General features: G+C 39.7%; 1 protein-coding gene across 1 annotated transcript; it reads right to left on the bottom strand.

Annotated features, from left to right (window-relative positions):
- Positions 1 to 4,957: 4,957 nt before the first annotated feature.
- On the bottom strand, positions 4,958 to 24,404 carry LOC104590591 (NADH dehydrogenase [ubiquinone] 1 alpha subcomplex subunit 13-B). Its single transcript, XM_010249307.3, has 4 exons — positions 24,010 to 24,404; positions 5,906 to 5,977; positions 5,672 to 5,823; positions 4,958 to 5,265 (listed from the first exon to the last, which is right to left on the bottom strand). The coding sequence occupies exons 1-3, from the start codon at positions 24,222 to 24,224 to the stop codon at positions 5,679 to 5,681; spliced, it is 432 nt and encodes a 143-aa protein (XP_010247609.1). The 5' UTR covers positions 24,225 to 24,404; the 3' UTR covers positions 4,958 to 5,265; positions 5,672 to 5,678.
- Between the last annotated feature and the right edge of the window lie 1,271 nt (positions 24,405 to 25,675).

The raw sequence follows: 25,675 nt of genomic DNA, 5'->3' as shown, positions 1-25,675 counted from the left end.
CTTAACCTCTTAGCCCATAATGATCAAACACTGCCCGACAGAGAGGACCTCTCCCTTGGCTGCAAGAAACAGTTCTACACTCTTTACTCACATGGATCCCGAGAATTAAAACCTTTTGCATTTCCCTCTCTTCTCGTTCCCTGTTTATCCTCTTTTCTTGTTGATTAAGTCACAGTTCATCGTCATCATTGACAATAACAGTAGCGGCGAACGTCTCTCTTTCGATTCTTCGACACTTGAATGACGGTAGTGACCAAATCCCTTTCTCCCTCCAATTTCACTCTATTCTCCCATTCTCTCCATCTTTCCCTCTCTTCTCGTTCCTTGTTTATCCTCTTTTCTTGTTGATTAAGTCACAGTTCATCGTCATCATTGACAATAACAGAGGCGCTGCAGTGGTGGAATCCTTCCTTCATTCCTACCATACCCCAACATAAAGTTCAACCGTGTTCGAGCTTATTTCCTTTTCTCATTCTTTTCTCACGTTCTCTCTGTTAGACAGTGTATGCCCTTAGCTCCAATCAGAATGATGTACATTATGACATTTAATGTAAATGAATAAAGTACATATTTGATTCATGTTATTATGGTGTGTTTCTGTATAATACCCTTAAACTGGACACATATGAGACTCGTGTTAGTTTAGAATCTTCACAGCCGTTGGATAGATCTGGGGAGATTTATCCTGCCAAGGCTGACACTGATGTGTCGTCAAGTTGGTTGGGGTGGCTTGTCTCAGCTTCCAGGGTGAGACCTAAGGTACATGTAGTGTGGGTTTTCTTGAAACCCTGAATCGGACCAGAATTCCAGTATTGCCCTGGACCTTGGAGATAGATGGGCAAAACTGAAATGTTACACCTGACCCCTATACTCGATTATGATACTACACTAAGTGTTGGATTGGGTTGTCTTTGATATGCCAATCAGTGAGATCCTTAGATGGAGTCAAAACCTGGGTATGTTGGGACTATCAGAGAATTCATCTAAGTGGGTGATCATAGTGACAGGATCAGCCCCTTTGTCGGACAAAGTGAATGATCGGGGATGCACTCTCTCTTATGGAAACCAAAACTGCTGGCAATCGATTTTAACCGTTGAAATTTGTTTTGCAAAATATATTTATATAGAGATATACATATATGGTTTCAAAATGTTTGCAAAAGGTTTTAATTCCCGGGATCCATGTGAGTAGAGAGTGCAGCACTGTACCTTGTAACCAAGGGAGAGGTCATCTCTTGTCGGGCAATGCTTGATCATTATGGGTTGAGAGGTTAAGTGTAAGACCATTGAGGGTAATACCTGATGGGCTAATCTTGCATCTGCCCACAGTCCTTGGGTTTTTATAAGGTGGCTTGACCCAGGGACCATTTAGTGTAAACGTTGGGCCCAATAAGAGCCCATGGTGATGGACTCAGGGGTTCACTGTCTCCTACAATGAATTCGGCCAGGCCTTGTAACAGAGGCTGGGCTGAACCCATATGGCTGATGTGTAGATCAATGTTTGGGTCTCACGCAATACAAGGATATCCAACTGGGCAGCAGTTTGGAGGTTAAGTGAGCACATAGACTTAATGGGCCTAAAGCCCAATTCGAACTGGCTTAATGAGATTAATTAAAGAAGGGCGGTTCTGGGATTTAGATTAGCAGATAGAAAAAGGGATTGTCCCTATCCACACAGAGAGTCCATATCCAAATAAAGATTTGGATCAGGAAACTCCTAATTAGATTAGGAGGGCAGATCTTTATCTACAAATAAGATAAGGGATTATCCTTATCTCTTAAAGAGAGTCCAGATCCAAATACAAGATTTGGATTATGAAACTCCTAATGGGATTAGGAGAACCTCTCTTTAAGGCTATAAATAGAGGAGCAGGGCGAACCTCCAGATCATTCTTCAGTCTACTAATTCAAGAGAGAATATAGCATACAGTTGGACTGCCTCTATCTTCTGCTCTTGCTCTCTCCTACTATTGCCGCCATAACCAGTTCGATCTCCACTCTGGGAGCGATCATGAAAGCGTTCTTGATATCATCTTTTGGTAGAAAAGGTGATCTGAAGTCATGCTCACTTGCCCTCCATCAGATTCGTGTTGAAGAATCAGGTTCTTGCTGAAGAGTCATCCTACTGATTCTGCTTCATCTTGCACTGTGTCATCTTCGGTGGAAGCAGTCTTTGGATTCATCCTTGGGCGTGAACACCTTCATTAGACGTTATTATTACTTCGTATCAGGTATAACCCTCCACTCCCTTTTGGTTTCAGATCTGGTCCGGTTTAGGTTCAAGATTGATCTTTGAAAATGCAGTTTTCTAAAATAGGGAATGTGATTCCCACATGGGAGAGAGAGAAATTTTTGAAATTTCGCCCTACCTTCCTACAGGGTTCGGCCATCCATATGATGGATCTCTCACCCCTTCACTCTCATCATTTGGATCATCCCAACCATTGGTTGAGTCCTTTGTTCCTATAAATTCTGCCATTTAAATTGAACAAGCTGCTACAAGTGGAAGTTCCATCACTAAATAAAAGAACTTGATGGGGAGCCTACTTCATTTTTGTCCATCTGGGTATCATCTTCTACCATTGCTAGGAATGATAGAGGAACATTTTACCAAATCTATCAAAACACTGGTAAAGTACCCTTATAATTAAAATGATAACTATGAAGTATGATGGTCGTGGTGGAATACGTGAACACATCACCAAAATGAGTGACATGGCAAATCATCTGAGAGAAATGGATGTAGAAATTTCTTAAGAATTTCCTTTTTCCACACAAAAAGAGAAATGGAAGATGAGTGTGATTGTTATGTGTGTTCAAGAAGAGGAAAGGCTTGAAAGTGAAATGCCTAAAGGTGCTCACCTCACCACTGGACCACATAAAAGACACTTCAAAAGGAAAGTTAGAAGAAGGAAGGAAAAGGCCATACCTGCAAATGGTTGGGATCACAAGGCAAACTACTTTTTTCTACAAAAATAAGGGACACGTTAAAAAGGAATGCCCCAAATAAAACTCAACAAGAAAGGTAAGGATTTTGCCTTTATGATTTTTGAATCATATTTGGTTAACACATCACTTGATAAATGGTGGATGAATACAGGTGCCACAACTCATATCGAGGTTTCTTTGCAGGGTTTTCTAATAAGCAAACACCTACATAAGGGAGAATGCACCATAGCACTTAATAACAAAATAGAAGTAGATGTTGAAGTCGTAGGGACATATTGTATCATTTTGGAAATGGCCTTTCATCTATATCTAATAGATACTCTATATGTACCTACATTTAAAAGGAATTTCATTTCAATTCCTAAACTCCATTCTTCTAGTTATGAATTTAAGTCTAAGAGCAAAAGTTTTGCTCTATTCCATGATTTCATTAAAGTTGGATGTAGTGTGTTGTGTGGTAACCGTTAGAAAATTAATTTGCATCCTAATAGATTAGTGTAAAGCAAAGATCAAGATTAATTTGGTGTGTTGTGCGGTAATCTCTACAAGATTAATTTGCATGCTTATGAGACTTCTTTTTATTTCTATCAATTTTATTTTCTCCAGTCATAAGTTCTGAGGCATTTTCAAAGAATTCCTAGATAGATTAATGTAAAGCAAAGGTCATTTTGTTAGGTTCTTGGGCCTATAGTGGACCTTGTATTTGGGAGAGAAAAATACCAGAAGCATATCATTGTGTATCCATTTATATTGGCCGATGTGCAACGATACTTTGTACATCGGCATTTCTACCAAGCTTGCAGCGGAAAGAAAAATATGATATTTATCAACTAATGCATATCAATAATTAAAACTAGGGTAAATTATATAGGTACCCCATACTTTAGGGGTAGTGATAGATAGGTACCCTGAACTTTCAATTGCTACACTTGAATACCCAAACTCTCAAAAATAGACACTTGGCTTCACTTCCATTTATTCATGTTACAGTATATGGTAAAGTTATCAAAATGCCCATATATTTTTAAATTGTTAAAATCAAAAAAATTAAAAATGACCAAACAACCTCGATTAAGTTGGGTAGTCTTCAATCTGGACATCACTGTTGCTCATTCTAATCCCTACAATAAAAGTAGAAGAGTTCCATGAAAAGCACTTCGCCAGTGAGGGCAGGAAATTTCCGACAAAGTAAAATCATCACCAAAGATTGCGCCAACATAGTCCCTTTTAAATGGTGTTGAAATTTTGAATCTGTTATTTGCTGTCCATGTGAGAACGCCATCATGGGGAGAGAAAAAATCAACTATTGTTGTCACTTGAGAAGAAAGCAAACATAAATTGGATAATTTTTACTTTGTTTTCTAGAAATTCTTATACAGAATCTCATTTGCAATATTTGGTATACTATATATTCAAGAAACAACAAGATGAAGATTGTAGTCAAAACTCAAAACCTAGGGTTTTATGTTCTCTCCGATTCTGTGTCCCTACCCAATGAAAGGGCGGTCGATTTTGGATTAAGGGTTTAGATTCAACCTTGGGGTTCCGTTTGTTTGACCGTCAAATTGGCTTAAAATTTTCTAACAGAAATCTTTCCGCAACTGTAACGTCGTAAATGAGCTCAGCCTAAGTGGAAAAGCTTTTTTCAAGCCAAACACATGATTAGAAACAAAATCATAGAAACCGAAGTCGACACACAGACTTGATTCGAATCTCAGTGTAGATAATGGTTTCTTTGAGGCAATTGCAGGAACATAATGCAACTATACATTCACATCACAGATACGAGAAAGAGGGTATAAGGAAAATACAAAAGGGTCAAAAATAATATAAATCAAAGCAGAAAGAATCGAAGAGGATAGCTCTCTCCGAAGCAAAGCTGAGAATGAAACCCTTCTCTTTTTTAGTGATTCATCCGCCTTGGGTGTAGTTGAGGCCTAAGATTGAAAAAAAAAAAAGGTAAAAAGGGTTTACAAATTGGGGTTTATACATCAGAAGGGCAAAACAGTTTGAAAATACACAAAGCATTATGTAATGCCTTAAAATGAGAGTTCAAGGTACAAGTGTTGTAATTTAAAGTTCAGGGTACAGGGTACCTATCTGTAATTTACCCTTCAAACAACTGAAAAACGTATAAGAAAAGAATTTAATCCAAAGTACCAATGAAATTATTGAATACACAAGCCACTGATGGCAGTTCCGATCCTACATATGCATAAACCTCCACATAAAATATCAACGAAGTTGAGATTGAAAAACAATTTATTGTTTAAAGTCTTCCTGCCTTCACTCGCTTGTAGTCTGAACATTAAGATCCTGACACCAAGAAAAAGGAAATAACGATATTAAAGAACAGATGCCCAGAATTTAAAGTACTTCTCACATCCAGTAGTCTCAAGGACTACTATTGTTCTAAGGCCCTCGATCTGCTATAAACAAGATGTGTACAACGGGCTATATAATCCAATCATTTGTAAACACATTAGTTGCTGGCACATCTGGTAACCGTATGGATTGCTGATGTGTTAACTCGTGATTGGGTTACGTGATATGTAGCCAATTGTAGATGCCTTGTTTGCAGTAGTTCTGGAGTTTTGTTCAAATAGAACTTTCTTTCCCTAAATACAAGTCCAATTTCCTTTCCACAAGGAGGTAAAAATGATCTTATATCAGAAACACCCCAAAAAAACTGTACACCATGAGCTGAATAACATAGTACTACCTTTTTTTTACCAGACATCAGGTCGCAGCTCCCCAGTTGCCGGGGGCATCCATCTCCCAGAATGGTAGACACTTTCACCAACTTTCCAGCCAGGCACGTCTTTCATGATTCGAGCCTCCTCTTCCAGATATTTCTTCCACTCTTTAACAAATCTAAATTAAACAGAAATCAGATGCCTTTCCACCGCTCTGAAAATAAAAGTAAAGACCAGGAGGAAACATAACAAGGGTTTACCTTTCATCCTCTTCAGCTTGAAGAATGGGCAATATTGCCCTGCGAGCAGCATATTTCTCTTCCTTGAGCTCCCTGTGGAGTACAAGGTACACAAACACAATGAATGGATAAGTGACTGAAAAGATGCAAGGTCCAACAAGCTAGAAGAAATAATGGAAAATATATTACAGCCCTCCTACAAAGTGGCCATTCTCAAACTTGAACCCCAATTTCTCAAGATTGCCAGACTGAGATTTTACCATTACACTAAGTAATGGCCCCTAGCATATAGATACAAATACATAATTTTTTGAAATCTGCATCCCATGAGAGAGTAAGAGTATATTGCATAGAGATGCAGTGAATGCCAGAATATGGGCCGTTGTAAGTGCCAGCTTTATCACAAGGACAATATTTTCTTTTCAAAATGAAGTTGAAGGGTGTAGAGGATAGGAAGAGTCTCCTAAGGGAATGCCTAGTTAGATTTAAAGGCAAGATCCCCGAGGGAGGGAGTGTTGCAGAATGAGACCAAGCTGACTAGAATCTATATGGTGGTCTGAGGGTGAAGAAGCTTGGTAACAGGTTATTCCTGTTCACTGCATCCTCTAAGAGGACGTCCCAGATTCTCAGTCCGGACTGTTGGTACCATTGAAAACCGGATGCTATTCAAATGAACTGACCAAGAATAGAAGGGAAACTAGATCAGTCTGGACCCAAGTGTACAACCTGATGTTGTAGAGCCCAAAGATTATCAAAGCCATAGGAAACTTGTCTGAAGAATTCATTTAAAAAAGATGACTCTTGAGGCAAAGCTATCCAAGTATATGAATGGTTAGAATATGGAGGGATACTATTTGGCTATGATGGGTATCAAAGTGTGGTGGTACACAATATTCACATTTGGCTAAAGTTGCTGCCCTTGATTGGGCCACTGACAACAGAGCTTTGCCAAGCACATAATCTCCAAGATGGAGCTTCTCTCAGAAGTTTCGAGGAAGGTGAGTTTCATATATTTATTCAAAGATCCCACCAAAAGCCAGACATCTCAATTAGGAAAGGAGAGTGGTTGGGTGCTCACTGGGGGCAGCTAGGAATCAATCAAGGCAGTAGCTTGGCAAGAAAATAGAGATGACAGGGTGATGCTAGAGAGAAGAGGTGAATCATCCAATCATGGAGATAATCATGACAGATTAATCCGAATTAAGCATTTTTTTGACAACACAACTGGACTGCAAAAGAAAGTTAGGGGCCAATTTCAAATTCAAGCTCTAAAGAGGAGATTGCATGGCCAAAAACCAAGAGGAAATCAAAGTTTCTTATTAGTGAATCCCTAATAGAGATTATTGAGCCACATGGTAGGATTAAAGATAAGTGGGAGAGGCCCTATTCCCAAGTACCTTACAAATCCCAACTCCAGACATGCAAAATTGGCATCTAGATAGAGGTCCTGAGATTCGCAAGACGCCATCTACGAATCCAAAACAAGCTCCATCCCTAAACACATTATAGCATAACAATTCTAGCAAAACATAAGACGGTGACACATGATGTGATTGGGAAAGCTGTGCTGGTTAGTACCAGATACTCTCACGTTTTCACTTGAAACCACTTGGTGAAAACTACTTATGGCTAAGCTTGCATAAGGCATAACTAACTAAAAATACATTCTACAAGAGAACATTCCAGAATTCTGTCCTAGGACATGCACAGATTGCATGGAACCCTATTCCTATAAATAGAGCACCAAAGCCCACTCTTGGGAACACATATACCTTCATACAGCCACCTTCCATGACAACCTTTCTACTGACTCAGATCTCAAAAGCTCCAAACCCTAGATAAGAACCAGTCTGTTCTTGCCCAACTTTCATTTACTAACCAAAGCCACACCGCTCAGCTTCTTTTTTTTTTTTTTTTTTTGATCAATAACAGAAACTTTATTAAGAATTATGAAGTTTTAGGTACAAAAAAGGGGGAGATAAAGAGTCTTATCTCCCCATCAGAAAATTACAATGAAAGAAGATTAAAAAATAGCCCAAAAAGTAGCCTCCCTATTCACCCTTTGCTTGGCCAACCCATCTGCAAAAGAATTAGCAGTCCTTTTCACCCAGCTGTATTGTATCTCAATGCCTCTACATAGCCATAAGAATTTTTTCTTTTCATTATTGTAACCCCACAAGCCTCTGCCCTCTTTCTTCAACCAGCTAATCACCACCTTTGAATCACCTTCCAAAATCAGCCGACTGATATTTAGTTCCCTTGCTCTTTGAACCCCTTCCAAAGATGCAAGGATCTCAGCCCTAATAGAGTCTCCTTCTCCAATAGGGCCTGAGAACAGAGCAATAACAATCCCTTCCTCATTCCTAAAAACTCCCCCAATCCCAGAGGGCCCTGGATTCCTTATGCTACAGCCATCAAAATTCACTTTTATAAATCTGGAGGGAGGAGGGGACCACAAGGGACTAAGAGTCCTCTTACACAGAGTAGAGGTTGCTATCTCTTTCCAGTTTCTTAACGGGTCAGCAATAGGAAAGTCTGAGAACAGTTCCATAGTTTTTAGCCAGTGGGCAGCCCTTAAAAGTATTAGGTCTAATAGTTCTTCCAGGGATCTTTCCTTTTCTGAAAATATTCGAGAGTTTCTTTCCTCCCATAGTGACCAACACAACACCGCTCAGCTTCTTCCTTTCTTTTTCTTCTTTCCTCTTTATTGTATGCTTTATTTCCTTTTGTTTTGCTAGTTTAAAACAGGGATTATGCCCTATTTTTTCCTCCTCTTTTTTCTATCTTTTCCCCAATCTTTCTGAATCGTTTTATTGGACTGAAACAGTGGCTCCACCCCCTTCTTTTTGTTATTAACTCTCTTGCATATTTTTTTCAGCTTTTTTTCATCATTGGTGGTCTTAAACAGGGGCTCTGCCCCGTCTTTATTTTGTTCTTTCTTTTTGGTCTAAAACTGGGACTCCACCCCCTATCTTCTACTTCAGTTCTTGTTTTCTTTTTTTTTTTCCAGGCTACACCCCCTTCAGTTCTTCTAAATTCTATCTTCTCACTCTAATATTTTGTTTTTCATACTTGAAGCAGAACTGGAAAAACCACAAGCACAAAAGGTAGTGTAGAGGTGTACTGATTAATATACAAAACCAAAAAACTAGTTTAGCAGGGGTAGAAATTTGTAGGTTTTGTACGTTTAGATTCCATCATCTAGATGAGGCTTAGGTGCCCAGGTGCCCCATGGTTGCGTAGACTCGCCTTGGCACCTTTAAAACTATGAAAATAAAGTGATAGAAGAGCCTACATGGAACTAGGGATGGATGTGCAGCCACTACAGATTGTGTTCCTTCAAGAATCAAACCTAAGACAGTGTTTTAAAAGTGCAAGGCACAAAAGAAGTGCAAGAGTAAGGAGAAAGGCACAAGGCGAGGCACACACCTTTTTGAAGCAAGATGCAAAATTTTAAAAGAATAAAAAATGCAAAAAAAGTATAAAAAATTCAAAATAAATTATGAAAATATTAAAAATAGTATATTAAAAAATCAAACTTTAATTTTAAACTAAATGTTTTAAAAAGCCTATTAACTCAAATTAAAATACATAAACATAACATATAAAACATATTCAAAGTGAAAAATGCAAAAATAAAATAAAAAATAGCAAACAAAATATATTCAAGCATGTCAAACTTTTAATTTCTTTATTTCGTTCCCAATTGTATTATTTCAAATAGTTAATGTGATGTTAAACATCTTTCATTCCTAATTCTACAAGCTGCCTTTGTACTAAGCCCCTTGAGGCAAGCCTAAATAAGTAATCCCTATGAAAAAATGATTTTATAATTTTAATTATCTTCAAAATTTTATTTTTATTTTTTTATGAATAAAATTTTATTTTTATTAAGATAAATGAATAAACGACATTAGCAAATAGGGGGCTCTCGGAGCTTCGGTGAGCAAGCAAAGCGCACGAACCGAAGCAGTCCTTGGCCCAACCACTAGGCTTATACAAGAGCAAAAAGGCACAAACTTCAAAATGGCACTGAAGCACAAGGCGCACCAGACATGCGCCTTTTGAAAGTGTAGCATCTAGGGCGTAGGTAAGGCACATACCTTAAAGAGGAAATCTCGCTGAAACCCACCCCACAAATTTTGACTTCATTGTACACACAAAATTTTAAAACTTTCAACTAAGGAAGAGTCCTCTGTTTCTTTGACTTAAGAAAAAATGCGGCAATTGGTATCCACTGCCATCTTTGGTAATTGATTCTAGTGCCTTTAATCATATGAAAGGGGCATATTCTGGTCAGTCTCTCAAGTCTTCATCTTTTACTAAACACATTGTTATAGCTAATGGTGAAAAACTTAAAAATCATTTGATGTGATGATTTTGACTTGCCTACCCCTATTAATTCTCGTTTTCATCTTCCTAAAGCCTTATTTATCTCAAAACTTACTACTAATTTATCTATTGGTCAGTTGGTTGATGATGGTAACATTGTTTCTTTTTCCTCCGATGGTTGTTTAATCAGGACCAGCACACTAGGACAATAAAGGGGAAGGGGTGTAGGTTGGGTCGGCTCTTTGCTCTAGATGTTAGGAAGACAAAGACACCATCTCACCTCACCTTGTTTGCTTTCTACTACTTCTAGTTCTAATATTGCTTGTAAAAGTAATGAGTGGCATCCTAGACGTCTTAGCTACCGTTATCCTAAAAAACTTGAGCTTTTATTTCTACTAATTGCCTATCTTCTAAAGCTACTACTTTTGTTGATGTTGATAAGTCTTGTATTACATGTTGCTTTCGTAAGAGTCATACTTTGTCATTTTCTTCTGTTGTTGAACACTCTACTATACCTTTCAAGTTAACATAGTGATGTTTGGTCGTCTCTCATAACTTCTAGGTTGAGCTATAAATATTTTGTTCTTTTCATTGATGACTATACTAGTTTCACTTGGATCTATTTTTTGCGCAACCACTTTTTTATTCACAACTGACTCTAAATCCTTCCCCTGGTCCACATAGTCATTTTTCTGACCCTTCACATGTCCCACCATTCCTTTTACCAAGCCACCCCCAAAAAATGTCTAACGAATGTGAGTTAGGCCTAAGCTCAGACTTTAATTGAACCTTACCCCCTCTTGACTTTTCGAGTCCTGACTACCACCACAAGAATCAAAGCCCATCTTGCCACCCTCAATAGGCAATGCAAAAAACCCATAATTCCAAGAGTGCCCTCGTCTTCAACCTTTGGACTAACCTGTTTGAGCTAACCATTTGACTTCCACTCCTCAACAGAAACCAAAAAATTTTTGTTGCTCGTCTTCCCCGAAACACCCATATTCTCCACCCACCTCATCAAATATGAACCTTCAACAAGTCTCTGATCGTATAACTCTCCGACAAACTGAAGAGACAAATATGATGATACAAGATGGATTTCATCCACTTCAACCAAAATACGTGCACTAACAAGATTCCTCCAAGAGCTAGTCATAGGATCGATGAATCAGAATCTCCTGCACACTTCTCCCATAGCTTCAAACATCTAAAAACACCAAGTGTGAAGAGGAATACCACAAATATTAATCCACCAGACTCGTCGGTACCAAATCTCTTAGTGCACCAACTAATGGGTCCCATCTCCCATTCCTCAATTTAGGAGAAGGAACCTGAATTTGTTCTCAATTCATGCTATCATAAGCCTCCTCGCTTTTGAAAATGAACACGAAAACCCAGTATTCATTTTCCTTACTTGAAAGGAGTTAGATGGTTGCCAAACAGCAACTGCCTACGCATTTACATTGGGTCTGAATTAACAATGGGACCGACCAAACTCTGCAACAGATTTAGACATCCAAACATGTTCTCGTTCAATTTCACGTGTACCTTCATTGCTCCATTCAAAACAAGATGGCTCACTTAGTCTCCACGGCCACTAGTTACTCCTTTCTTGCCACATATCAGGTATAATCTCAGTTCTAGTAATCTTGTAAAGTTTTGGGATCATGTTTGGTTGGGCACCTTACCACTAAAAGAACAATTCCCTTCCCTTTATACAATTTCTGACTGGAAGAATGAGCCTATTGCTTCTTTTGTGGTCCCTTCCAATTCTAGTTCAGAGTTTAATTGGTATTTGGGATTTAGGAGAGGTTTGCATGATTGTGAACTGGCTAGTGCTCTTTCCTTGATCCAAAGTCCTAAAGGGGTGTTTTTGAATCCCTCAAGAGGTGACTGTAGAATTTGGATTCTTTCCCCGTCAGGTTCTTTTATTTGCACCTCTTTCTTTGTGTCAACCTAGAAGATTGATAGTTTGGTCATATCTTTTCTGGTAAAAGAGGTTTGGAGCAAGCCAATTCCGCCTAGGATTGAAGATTTTCTGCTAGGAAGCATTTCTAGAAAGAATTAACACTTGTGATTTGCTCCAAAGGGAAAAAAAACTAATTGATGCTTATCCCCTCACTAGTGTCTCCTTTGTAAGGCAAATAGTGAGTCTTCCCATCACTTATTAATCTCCTGCCCCTTTGTGTCTTCAATTTGGGAATGGTTTCTCTCTTTGTTCGGATATAGGTGGAACTCCCCACTGAATGTACAAAGCCTATTTAGTCCTACCTTGCTAGTTGGAGGAAGAAGAGGGGAAGAATTTTGTGAAGGTGTAGCTGCAATGTGTTGGACAATTTGGGATGAAAGGAAATAGAGAACATTTGCAGAAAAAGAGAAGAATAGAGATGCTCTAGTTGAAGTCATCACCATTAGAGTGTTAGATTGGGTGAAAACCTTAAAATTATGTAAGAATGTTTCACCGGTTGACTTGATAAGAAGCTAGAAGTGGCTGATTCTGCTCTTTGAAAGCTGTCATGAAGCTATCTTGGTCTCCTCCTTTCAGTGGTTTCATTAAGTTGAACTTTGATGGTAATAGTGAAGGAAATCCGGCTCCTTCAAGCATGGGAGGAGTGTTCAGAAATAATGAAGGTAAAATAATGGTTCTTTTTTCAAGTCCCTTTGGGTATGGGAGACTCCCTAAGGGCCAAAGCTTTAGCTGTCATGGAAGGAATTCAAAAATCCAAGGATTTAAATATCTCAGAACTGATAATAGAAGGGGATTCAAAATTGGTTATAAATTGGCTTCAAAAGGAGTTGGACTGGTGGGATTATGTTAATGAAAAAAGGAAGTTCAAGTGGCTGACACAAGGAATGGAATTGAAGCTCAATTGGGTGAAAAGAGAAGCTAATGGCTTTGCAGAGCACTGGCTAAAGAAGGGGTGGGAAAGAATCAAATTTTCTGGGCTATGTTGTAATCTAGTTTACTGTTTTGGGAAGCGTTAAGAGAGTTTATCTTTTGTTTGGTATTTGTTAAGAGAGTTTATCTCTCCCTTTTCTTTGTACTACTTCAATTTTAATGAATGAATTTTCAGCTATTGATCAAAAAAAAAAAAAAGCTCCAATAGGTGATAAAATGAGAGAGTAGACTATGATGGTCTCGGCACATGCATAGAAGACACCGACTGAACCAGTTAGAAGAAGTGATTTGTTACACACTGAAGGGGATAATAACAACTTGGGGTAGACCAAAAAGGATATGGGTAGGAGTAAGAAATGATTTAAGCATTAATAATTTAATAGTGGATATGGCTTTAAATAGAACATATTGGCGAAACAGGATTCACGTAGTCAACCCCATATAGTTGGGATAAGGCATGGATGACAATGACGATGATGATGAGTCTTAAGTCAAGATGGACATCATATTGCCTACTTCAACAAAAAATTGAACGAGGCCAAGAAAAAATGTTCTACCTATGATCTTGAGTTTTATGCAATTGAGTTGGCGCTTCGACATTGGCAGCATTACCATATTTACAAGGAATTTGTCCTTTACTTTGATCATGAGGCATTGAAATACTTGAGTTCTCTAAAAAAGTTAAGCACTAGGCATGCAAAATGGAGTGCCTATCTTCAAGAATTTTCCTTTCTTTGATGAATAATAATGGAATTTTATTAATTCAGAAACCGATTCAGGTTTATAATCTCATACAACAGCCCTTGGAGAGGCACAAGCTGCAGCCTCTCCTAATAGATTGCAAAGAAACTAGGAAAAGAGTACGAATCAAGCTGAGCCCAGAACAATTCTTCCCTATTTGCCACTGGCTTGGCTAACATACAGCCAAAGCATTTGTTGATCTTCCCAACCACTGAATAGTAACCGATATATTCCTTTTTTTTATCAAAAAAAAAAAGGAATATATTCCTTGTCAGCCAATTAATCTTCTAAACTTCGTTCTTACAGCATCCTCAGGGTTCTTCAACCAGCCCACCACTACCTTGGATTCCCCATCAATAATTAGTTGTTGTACCCCCCAATTGGTTTGCCAATTGTACCCCTTGTACAACACCTAGTAAGTTTGCCCTAACAAAATCTCTGAATCCCAAAGGACTCGAGTACAAAAGAACAACCTCTCCAAGCTCATTTCTCAGACCCCCCCCCCCAATTCCAAATGAACCTGGATTGCACAAACTGTTCCCATCAAAATTCAGCTACAGTGAGCCTTCAGTCATGGGAAACCACCTTGTAACCAATGTTTTAAACGCGGAGGCATGACGCGAGGCGTTCCACTGCCTAGAGGAGTGAGGCATAGTTCAGAGGCGTAAGCCTCCCAAACACAAGGAGGCATAAGCCTCCTTAAGAGGAGGGGGTTAGGAGGAGGATGAAGAGGAATGGGGGATTTCATTTTTTCTTTATTTTTAATAAAAATCTTTTATATTAAGAAGAATAAAGATGCATAACATTAGTTGAAAGGGGGGGTCTTTTCGAAGTGGAGGCAAGCGAGCGAACCAGCCGAAGGGGTAGGGGGCAAACCACTTTCTTTCCCCTTATCCTTTCTTCCCTTCCCTTTCCTTTCCTTTTCTTTCCTTTTCCCTTTTTTTTCTTCTCTTTCTTCTCCTTTCCTTTTTTTTTTCTTTTTTCTTTTTTTTTCTGTCTTTTTATATTAGATGTGCATGTGGTGCATGAGGCATATGCCTCTAGCATGCCTCATTAAAAAAGCGCAAGAGGCGTACACCTCTTGCACCTGAGGCGTATGTCTCATAGGTGTTAGTGCCTTTGGTATACGCCTCAGGGCGTTTTGGGAGCGCCTTGCCTGGAGGCACCTCCAGGCGTATACCTCCCACGCCTTTTAAAACACTGCTTGTAACTACCCTGTTCTTGATGGAAGAGCACTTCACTACTACTAACCAATTTTTCCAAAAGTCATTGAAGGAGAACTAATGGAACAATTCAAATGCCTTCAAGTAGTGTATTGCCCTAGCCAACACATAGTTTTTCAATTCCTGGTTTCTCCCTTCCTTCTCTCAAAAGATTCTAGCATTCCTTTCTTCCCATTACATCCAAATCAAGGCTTCTCAAGCACATCTCCACATTAATCTTCCTCTTTTCATTGGCCAACTGAAAGAAGAATGGTCAAAGATCAAGCGTACTTCTGCTGGCAAGCTCTAACTACGCCCAAACAAAGAGAGTAGCCAAGACCACAACTCTACAAAGAATGGACAAGATATGAGTAGATGGTAACAATCTTCCCCATGAGCTCTATAGATGGTACACCAGTTGAGAGAAATACAAAGGAAGGGTCTTCTCTTTTGTAAGTTATCTAAAGTGTTTACTTTCCCATAGTACACTTCCCAGTAAAAAGCCATAATCTTTGGGGAAACCAACCTGCACCAAATCTCCTTCAAGGGAAAAACTTGTTAAATGGAAGATTGAGATATGGACTTAAAGAAAGAAGCACAAATACAAGTCCTTTTGGGCCTAAGAGACCACACCCTTTTGTTTGGCTTGGAAGGATCCAAACAAACCTGGTCAAAGCAAATTAGATAGAGAGTCAATTTCAGCATCCCTTAACCCCCTACGAAGCTCAAAATCCCAATTTGGAGCCAAGGGTGTTCCTGTGGATGAGACCACCTCTTTTTTATACAACAAAATGGAGAACAATAGAGGGAAAAAGTCCTTTGAAGGGGTGTTTCCCACCCAAATATCACAAAGTTACCTGAAGGTCCTGAACAAACTTCGTACCTGACAAACCTAAGAAACTGAGTAAGAGTGTTGTGGATGGCCAAGGTGTTGTCAGATTAGCCCGCCTTGATAAACCTGCATCCCACCCATTTTCTGAGATGCCATGTATGCTCCCCACCACTTAATGCCAAAGCCTCTTGCTCTCTAACAACCAACGCCAAAGCCATTTCCCCAACAATGCTAGATTTTTTTGAACCACCCTCCTTATCCCCAAGCCCTCCTCCTCTTTTCTTCTACACACAATTTCCCACTTAATCAAATAATCCTTCTTTCCTTGTCTCAAATCCCAAAGGAGGTCTCTCATTAACTTCTCCAGCTTCCTAGCTTCCCTACGTGGTATCCTAAAGACAAATAAAAAGTGGCTAAGTTCACCAATGTAGCTTTTATTAAAGTGATCCTACCACCCAAAGAAATGTAGTTCTTTTTCGACGAAGCCAATCTCTTCTCACACTTTCCTAGAACTGGAATCCAAAACCTACTCTCCCTAGGATTTTCCCCCAACAGAAGCCCTAAATAGAACAAAGGCCAAGATGAGATGGAATACTCGAGACACTCCACAATAGCCTCTACCTCCCTATCCTCCAAATTGATACACGCTATGCATCTCTTTTCCAAATTTATTTTCAGATTAGAGGTTCTTTCAAAACCTTTGACTTTCAAATTTGCTACCTTCTTGCTCTCAACTGCCTTCAACTGCTCTAAAAATGTCAAGTAACTGAGATCAAGACTGTTTTGGGGGTTGGCTGCAAGTTGCAAGTTGCAAGTTGCAAAACATGGGACTTTCAAGGGCGATGTCAAAGCAATAAGATGGAGGAAACTATGTTCGTGGAAGCCCGATGGAGAAAGTGACGAAGGTGGAAGCCAAAGACTTTCTTCTTGAAGAGCATAATCAAAAAAACTCAGGGTTAAGGGAAAGTGAAGATGGCCATGGTGCTATTGGAAGAAGGTGAGAAGTGTGACAGAGAAAAGTTATGAGGTAGAACGAAAAAGAAATGCAAAAGGATGGTTTATAACTGAGTTTTTTGACAAAGAAAGCACAAGGTGTGCTTCCCTGAAGGGAGTAGAGGCAAAGATTGGCAGGAGATTTCCAGTTTGCTAAATGACTACCTTCTTCGAATGGATGCCTCTCAAAACGAGTTGGGACAGAGCTCAAGGCAAGATGTTAAGGCCTTTGTTGAGAATGAAGTTCCACCAAAAAAAGTCAGTGATGCTGGCCAAAATCAAAGGTAATGGCAGGTTGAACATTGATTCAGGGATGGGAGACTGGGAAAGCAAATTAGTGTTAGAAGCCAAGCAACCAATCAAAAACTGGAGAGAAGTTGCAGATTTAGTCTCAGTTAAGATGAAGCTGAAGGGAACCTTCATCTTAACACCTTTTGAGAAGTGCAAGGCTTTGATTGACCTGGTTGGGAATAAAGTAGACGTTTGGGCTTTAAACTTCTAATCAGATATTGGAAATTTTACTATATCCAGATGATGTCCTGTGTCCAATTCCAAAGACTTGCATATCGAAGACAGAGTGGTAGTGCGGGTTTTGGGTCTGCCATTTCATCTGTGGAAACAAGAAATAGCAGACTCCATCGCAATGGTGTGTGGAGGTCGGTTAGTTGGTGCCTATTGGGGTGGTCTTCATTTTGTAGTCGTGTTGTTGAGTGGAGTGAAGCCTGAGGATATCCCTCAGAAGTTGGAGGTTAAGGTGGAAGGAAGTTTTTTTCTCAGTCTGGTTAGCCTCCTCCATTGAAGTTGCTCTGTGGAGGGAGGCTCGTAGGGAACGGGACGAGAGGGTGGAACAGGAAGCTTTGTGTGGCCCACAAGGATTGGCTAGCTAAGCAGTTGCACAGTTCATACTAAAATGGGTGAACATTTGTTGGAAACACATAAAGAAGTGGGGCAGGTGGAAGGTTTGAAATGTAACGAGCAAGGCAAGACCTTTGCACAGGTGGTAATCAATGGAAGCTCAAACATCGGTGGAAAACTTTCAAATTTGATAGAAAAGGGAGAGGACTCAACAGCCAACTTGGGTGGACCTAGAGGAGGGAGGTCTGAACCTTTAAAACAAGTCTATGATTGTGGAGTGGATCAAGACCATGGGAGTGAAAGGCCTCAGCTTATTGGGCCTAAAAGGATTTTAGAGCCCATGTTGGCAAAAAATTCAAATGGGGCTTCATTAAGGAGTGGGTCGATTTCTGTTGGGCCTTTTAAAACAAAACCACATGATAACTTAAAGCCTCACGTGATAGGGGGGAGGCTTTACTGGATGATAAGAAACATCCATCTTCTTCCTCCTTGAGCTCCTCTCGATTGAGCGGCAGATGTAGCTTGCAGAACTCCTTGCAATGGATCCCAACCAAGAAGCTTCAAGAACTGTCATTTGAAAGGTGTAATCCGCGAAGTGTAAAACGCATTGGCATGGAAAATTTGGAAGATGACAGATGGTCAACAGAAAAGATCAGAAGCAATTCAGACTTAGAAGACACTGTGAGCCTGGGAAGTGTTGACTTGCAAGGTAGGGTGGACTTTTTTGAAGAAAGCTTCAATACTGAACTTCTTTTTCCTGAAAAAGAGATAGCCAACACTAGCATTGGTGAGAAGATTATACAGAATGCACAAAATCAGATTGGGGCCTACAGACTGGAAACCACTTCTTCTGTTGCGCCTTCAATTCTTCCTTCGGTTAAGTGTGTGGAAGACCCCCTTGCTGTTGGGCAGATATCATCTCACACATCAGAGGGTTGCCTTTCAGATTCTCAGCATGTACAGGATGTAGGTACAGTGAGGCGAGACTCTTCCATGAAAGTTTGCACTGACGCACCAACAGGGGTTTTGCTAAATAAGGATGCCTTCGCAAAACAGTTGACAAGGGTGTCTCCTTTGTCTTTCCACCTTCCCAGCAAAAGCACAAAGGGGAAAAGGTCAACGTTTTGAATCCCAGCTTCGGGGAGTTCGGTCTCAATACTTGTTGTCCAGCTCCTCATTTACCAAGTATGTCTGTGGATTTGGTTTTAGGTACTGATGTTTCCTTTGTGTCTGTAGCAGGAACACCAACATCCCAGCCAGACTTAGGAGAGGAGGGGTGCAGAAGTGGTGATTACAATGTGGGGAAAGTGGAAGCAAAAAGGATTTGGAGGTTGATTATGGAAATGTTTGAGGATTTAAAAGCAAAGGAAACTATAGTAGAAGAAAGAGATCATATGACTGAACTTATTAAAAAGAAGGAAGGGGCACAAGAAGGGGAGGGTAGTAAGGAGTCAGAGTCTAATACAAAAACCAAAAAGGATACTCAGACAGAATCCACTTTAGATGGTAATGCAAAGGTGAGAACGTCTGATGGGAAAAGTGTGGAAAAAAAGAAAAAGAGGAAGAAGAGGTTGGATGTAGAGAGACCGATTTCTGATGTTAAGGGATATATTGAGTTTAGTGGAAGGGGAATAAGAAGGAGAACTCTTCAGTAGCTTTTCCCAGTTGCACAAGGGTCCTATCGAAGATGTATTTAGGAAGATAGTTAGTTGGAAAGTACGACGTTTAGGGAGCACAAGAAAAAGGAGAGTGATCAAGGATTTATTGAGGTGAGACGTGAGAGAGAGACCGGATATCGTGTTGCTGCAAGAGACAAAACTAGCTGATTTAGACAGAAGGCGGGTAAGAAGTTTGTGGAGATCAAGAGGAGTAAGTTGGACTTTCATACCTTCTTGGGGAGCTTCAGGGAGAATTACTACTTTATGGAGGGATGATGTAATGAAATCTATGGAGGAATTGATTAGTAGATTCTCAGTCTCGGTCAAATTTAGAAATGTGGAGGATGACCTTACTTGGGTTCTAACCAATGTTTATAGCCCAAATAACTATAGGAAAATGAATGAAATGTGGGAGGAGCTGTACTCGATTCAGGGCCTCTAGGATGGCCCTTGGTGTCTAAGTGAGGATTTTAACGTAATAAAGTTCTCAGAAGAAACAAGTAACCATCAACATTCAATCATGAATCACCACTAGCATGAGAAAGTTTAATGATTAGATAGAGCTTTATGAATGTGAGCTAAAGGAATTCCCCCTACTTCAAGCCAGATTTACGTGGACTAATTTTCAAGAGAACCCTCTTTGCCCAAAATTGGATAGATTCCTCTTTAATTTTAGTTGGGAAAACCACTAGAAGATTTGGTTTCTAAAGCCTTGCCTAGATTGACCTCTTATCACTTTCCTATATGGATAGGTTCTGAACCCTTTTGGAGTGGACCAAGACCTTTTAGGTTTGAGAACATGTGGTTGACACACCCAGCTTTCCTGAATAGTAAAGGAATAGTGGAATGAAAATTTATGGAAAGTTAAGTGGAAGGGAGTCAGATTCACAAAAAAATTACAAAGGTTTAGGCTTAAAATAAAAGAGTGGAACAAGATTCATTTTAGGAAAAGCTTAGCTTGAGTTCCTAGATTGAGGATTTGGACGAGAGAGAGCATCAAAGGGATCTTGATGTACAAGAGAGGGAGATGAGATGGAATTTGAAAAAGGAATTGGGAAAAGTTTTACTCAGAGAAGAGATGAATTGGAGGCAGAAATTTAGGCATAAGAGGATTAAGGAGGGAGATGGAAATACCAAATTCTTCCATGCCTTAGCCAATGGAAGGAGAAGGAAAAACTTCATTACTAAATTGGAGATGGATGGGAATGCCACTACTAGTCAAGATGAAATTTCTAGAATCTTTGCGAATCACTCCAAATCTATCTTTAGAAGGCCTTTGAATAATCGGTTGGGGGTAGAAGGGATTGATTGGCCAAGATTAAGTGATGAAACAGCAAGTTGGCTGGTGAGGTCTTTTGAAGTGGAAGAAATTAGAAAGGCAATGTTCTCTTTGGACAGATCAAAGGCCTCGGTTCGGATGGATTTACAATAGCTTTCTTTCAAGACTGTTAGGAAGTGGTGAAAGATGATCTGATAGAGGTATTTAAGGAGTTTGAGGACAAGTGTATTATCAGTCGGTGTTAATGCCACTTTTATAGCTTTGGTCCTGAAGAAGACTGATGCTAATCACCCAAAGGACTTTAGACCAATCAGTTTAATGACAAGTATCTACAAGATAGTGGCAAAGGTTCTCTCTTTAAGGATAAAAGTAGTGCTTCCCGATATCATCAGTCAAGCTCAAGGGGCCTTCATAAAAGGAAGACAAATCATTGATCAAATTCTGATAGCAAATGAATGTGTAGAAGAGATGAGAAGGTCTAGGCGAGAAGGTTTTGTGTGTAAATTGGAGTGGTAAGGGACTTTTTCCCAGCCTGCAGAGGACTTCGACAAGGTGACCCTCTATCTCCTTTCCTCTTTACTCTTGTAGTGGATGTGCATAGTAGATTAATATCAAAGGTTGATGACAAAGGCTCATTAAGAGATTGGAGAGTTGGCAGAAATGAGGTTATAGTTACCTTCAATTTGCAAACAATATTATAATCTTTTGTGAAGGGGCATATTTAAGAAACGTTAGGAATCTAAAGGAGTTGATCAAGAGGTTTGAAAGGATCTCTAATTTGAAGATTAATTTTGAAAAAAAGCTACATTGCAGGTGTTAATTTGAATGAAAGGGATTTAGATTTGTTAGCAGCTTGTTTAGAATGCCCCACTTCCTCTTGGTTGTTGAACTACTTAGGTCTTCCCCTAGGTGCCAATCCTAAGGAAAGCAACTTTTGGAATCCAATCTTGGAGAAGGCTAGCAAAAGGTCAGTTGCATGGTAAAAGAACTATATTTCCTTGAGAGGCAGAATTACATTGATAAAGGCTACTCTTGCTAACTTGCCTATCTATTTCCTCTCTATCTTTAGAATCTCTTCTAGGGAAGCAAAGAAGTTAGAGAAATTAATGAGGGATTTCTTGTGGGAGCTAGGGGAAAGTAAGGACCATCTGATCAATTGGGAGATAGTGTGTAGGAGCAAGGAGGGTTGGTTAGGGTTAGGGAATGTGGTTCAAAAGAATGTTGCCTTATTAGGAAAATAGTTGTCGAGATGGCCTTTAGAGAGGGGAAGATTGTGGCATGAGGTGGTGGCAAGTATCCATGGTCGACTGGCTAATGGATGGAATGCAGGTGTTTCTCAACGAGCTACTTTAACAACTCCATGGAAGGCAATTCACAGCTTGCTTCCTCACTTTCTTGGGTTTGTCAAGTATGATATTTGCTCAGGGAATTCTATTTGTTTTTGGGAAGATGTATGGGTGGGTAACTCAGCCCTTAAAGATGTCTTTCTTTCCTCGTACTCTATTTCCTCATACAAAAAAGAGGAAGTTTCAAAATTCCTTAACTCTCATGTTAATCCCTTGAGTCTGAACTGGGACTTTGGCCTCTGTAGAGGATTAAGGGAGGAAGAATGTGTTGTTGTGACCAAGCTCTTGCTTCCTCTTGATAATATCTGTTTGGACCCCCTTTCCCCAGACAGATGGGTGTGGTCTCCTAACCCTAAGGGTTTCTTTTCATGTGCTTCCTTTTTTAAGTCTCTTTGTCACTTCCCTAACCCTCAAGCTTTTCCTGTCAAGGAAGTCTAGTGTAGGTCTATTCCCCCTTAAGTTAATGCTCTTTGTTGGAAAGTTTTCTATGAGAAGGTAAACACCTTGGATAATTTGCAAAAACGAAGACCCAATCATTACTTATCCCCTTACTAGTGCACTCTCTGCAAATCTAATGGTAGGATTGCTATCACCTATTTATTTCCTGCTCTTTTGCTGCTGAATTGTAGGATTGGTTTATCTCTTTGTTTGGGTATAGGTGGGATGTCCATAAAAAATGAAAAAAGGAAAAAAAAAGGAAAAGAAAAGAACTGATCAGGCCAGTAGGCCAGTGCAGGACCACCCTATGACCCTACTTCCTTGCATAGGTTTTAGACTAGGGTTCTCTATTAAAAGCCAAAAGTGGCTAAATAAATAATGGCTGGCATTATATCTTCTTTCTCATTTTATTACAAATTAAAAAGAAAAAATAAGAACAAAATAAGATTTCCTTAGTGCCCATTAAAAATAAAAGAAAAAAATATGTGCAAAATAAAATTTCCTTGGTGCCTATTATGAAAAAAAAAAAGAAAAAAAAAAGAGCTTAAACTTAATCCCACCAAATTGGGAATGTATTAATTTGTATTTTGATAAATCCATGCCATTGGATACTTACTACAATATGCTTATCAATTTTATTAAACAATTTGGAATGTTAGATTGAGATCATACGAGTGATTGCAATATTTTGATAAATCCATGCCATTGGACGCTCACTACAACATGTTTATCAATTCTACTAAATAATTTGGAATGTTAGATTGGGATCATATGAATGATTTAATATATATTATTGTGCAAATACCATGTCTGGTATACAAGCTCAGGAATCAGGTGAGAAATAGCTCATTGAAAACATGGTTCCTGAGAAAAGACACCAGAAATCGCCATGCCAACATCTTTGCTAAATGCAATTTCTCCAGAAATCAGGCTATATTTTCCAAAACCCCTTAAGATCAGCATTTCTTGAGGAAAATATTTTGGAAAATTGTTCCTCTGACCAAATACCCACCAAGTATGCTAAATAGAGTACTTTCACAAGAAAATGGCAACAGAAAACATACACGATTAATTCTGTAATCAGACTAGAAACTGGAAAAATAAAAATAATATGCAAAATCGCTTAAGTTGAAAACCATAATCTAAAGAATAAAAACAAAATGAACTTAAAAATTGTAATAATCGCCAATAAACGAAAGCAGTAGGTTCTAATCAAGCATCAAATGGAAACCTCAATGACAACCACATAAATCAAACAAACAAAAGAAAAGAAAAATATAAAAAGTAAAATATATACCTAACCTCACGAGCAAACAAAAGAAATTAATATAAACCCTCAAATAAAACTAAATTTCGATAATTTTGATATCAATAACCAAAATCCATCACATTTCACAAAGTGAACAAAACTAAACTTAGGTTTTGGGAATTACAAAAATTAAACAAGACAGAAATGCAGCACCAGACAAAAGCATCCCGAAACCCTAGAATCCAGATTCATATAGTGCAAAAGAAATAAAAAGGTGATAATGACCACTTGAAACACGGACCTTCTTATCTTGTTGCCCTTGCCGACCTGATACATGCCCCATGAGAAAGCACCCAATGCAGTGAGGAAAATGGCAAGGGCACTGGGGCCCTTTGTAGGGATCCGGCGAGCGTACCGTACAGGAGGGAAACCACCAGGCGGAGGTCCGTCCTGCAGAAGCGGCATCTCCTTCACGCTAACCATCCCTGGTTTCTTCCTTATCACTGCCTCCGTCATCTTTCCCGGCTTAACTCGATCCCGTCTGTTTCGATGTCCCCAGAATCAAGTCCAGGAGGATTATTGTGTTTCAGTTCCAGACCACCGGTGCCAGTTCCCTCTGGAGTCTGGAGCGGATGCTCTCGTGAACGTGAAGAAACTGTTGCGGAGGATTCGTATTTGTTGACTTTTGATCGGCTCGTGCAATGCTAGGCCCAACCCAAGCCCAATTAGGTGGGTTTCGATGAGAGTACATAACACAATCAACACATTTTGTTCTGTTAGGGCGTTTGATGAGACAAGCAGCATGTTTTTTTGTGTTTTGCACATATGACGATGATAATAAAATTAATAATGTATCTAAAATTTTTGTTTTATAAAATTAGTAGAATGGCCCGTGCGGGATACTTGAACCAATGAATAATACTACAATCAAATATAGATCTTAACCAAGTTGGGTGTGGCCACTTTTTTTATTTTCACTTGTGTTAGTGCCAATCTATTTGATTGTCTTAAAATAAATTCATAATTCAATTATTTCATCCTAGTTGAGTGTGAGTAATAATGCAAAAGAAAACAAAAATGACTTAAAACATGATTAAGGATTCTATTTGACATAATGTAATGTGTGTATATGAGTACACAAAAAGGTCTATATTGCAACATTAGCATAATGGATTAGAGGGCTATGGAACCAACCATAATGCTTCGTGTCAGTCATAAATTAAAATCCAAGGACTGATCCTAGTTAGAACGGTGTGTGATGGTGCGCAATCCAGCCGGTCCTATCTGTCAACGATCTTGCCTCGGGCTGGAGCAAAAGATGCCTGAAACGGAGGAGAAAGCAAGTAATCTCCGGGGGAGAACCCGGTGAGAATGCTCCGAAGCTCAAGTTAGTATTTCCTCAAAGGCAAGATAAAAACCAGATGGCGCAAAGTTATCACATACCTCTCTTCTTGGGGGGAAGGGGGCCTTTTATAACCACTTCGCGCACTCACTCCCAAGCTTCTATCAGGTCGGGTATGATTACCTCTACGCTCCTGCCAGTTCGGGTGTCATCACCTTTGTTGGGGCAGAACCGCCACTGCTCTCTTTGTCGGAGTCGTCTCTGTAACTGGAGATGGCGGTGGTAGGTGGCCTTTGAAGTGCGGCTGTCAAGCGTCAGATCCCAAGTCAGTCAGGTGCGCCGCCTCAAGATACGGACTCCTTCGGTGTCAGGTACGGTACAGTTGTTCAGTTCGGCGTCCTGGGGGCGAAGTGCTGGAGTGGTATGCAAGGTGAAGTCTTGAGTTCGGATAGAGGTGTGGCCCGAACTGCCCTGGGGCGGGCCAGTTCGGGTTGTTTGCCCTTGGTGCTCCTCGCAAGGCCCGGGGTCAAAGGGAGAGTTCGGGCTCCTTGTGGGGAGTTCGGACCGCTGGTTCCTCCTTTCGGAGCTCGCGCCTTGGGCGTGCTGTTGTGCCGAGCTGTTGCCT

This window comes from Nelumbo nucifera, chromosome 2, assembly GCF_055504915.1.
Source record: "Nelumbo nucifera cultivar China Antique chromosome 2, China Antique-T2T, whole genome shotgun sequence".
NCBI lineage: Eukaryota > Viridiplantae > Streptophyta > Magnoliopsida > Proteales > Nelumbonaceae > Nelumbo > Nelumbo nucifera.
Note: the sequence above shows the minus strand (reverse complement) of the source record. Positions and strands in the feature narration are given on the sequence as shown.

Excerpts from the sequence above, each read along its gene's own strand:
- LOC104590591 (XM_010249307.3), bottom strand. The coding sequence starts at position 24,224 with ATGACGGAGGCAGTGATAAGGAAGAAACCAGGGATGGTTAGCGTGAAG. Across the intron at positions 5,978-24,009 it reads AAGGGCAACAAGATAAGAAG|GGAGCTCAAGGAAGAGAAAT; the intron begins GTCCGTGTTTCA and ends TGTACTCCACAG. Across the intron at positions 5,824-5,905 it reads CAAGCTGAAGAGGATGAAAG|ATTTGTTAAAGAGTGGAAGA; the intron begins GTAAACCCTTGT and ends TGTTTAATTTAG.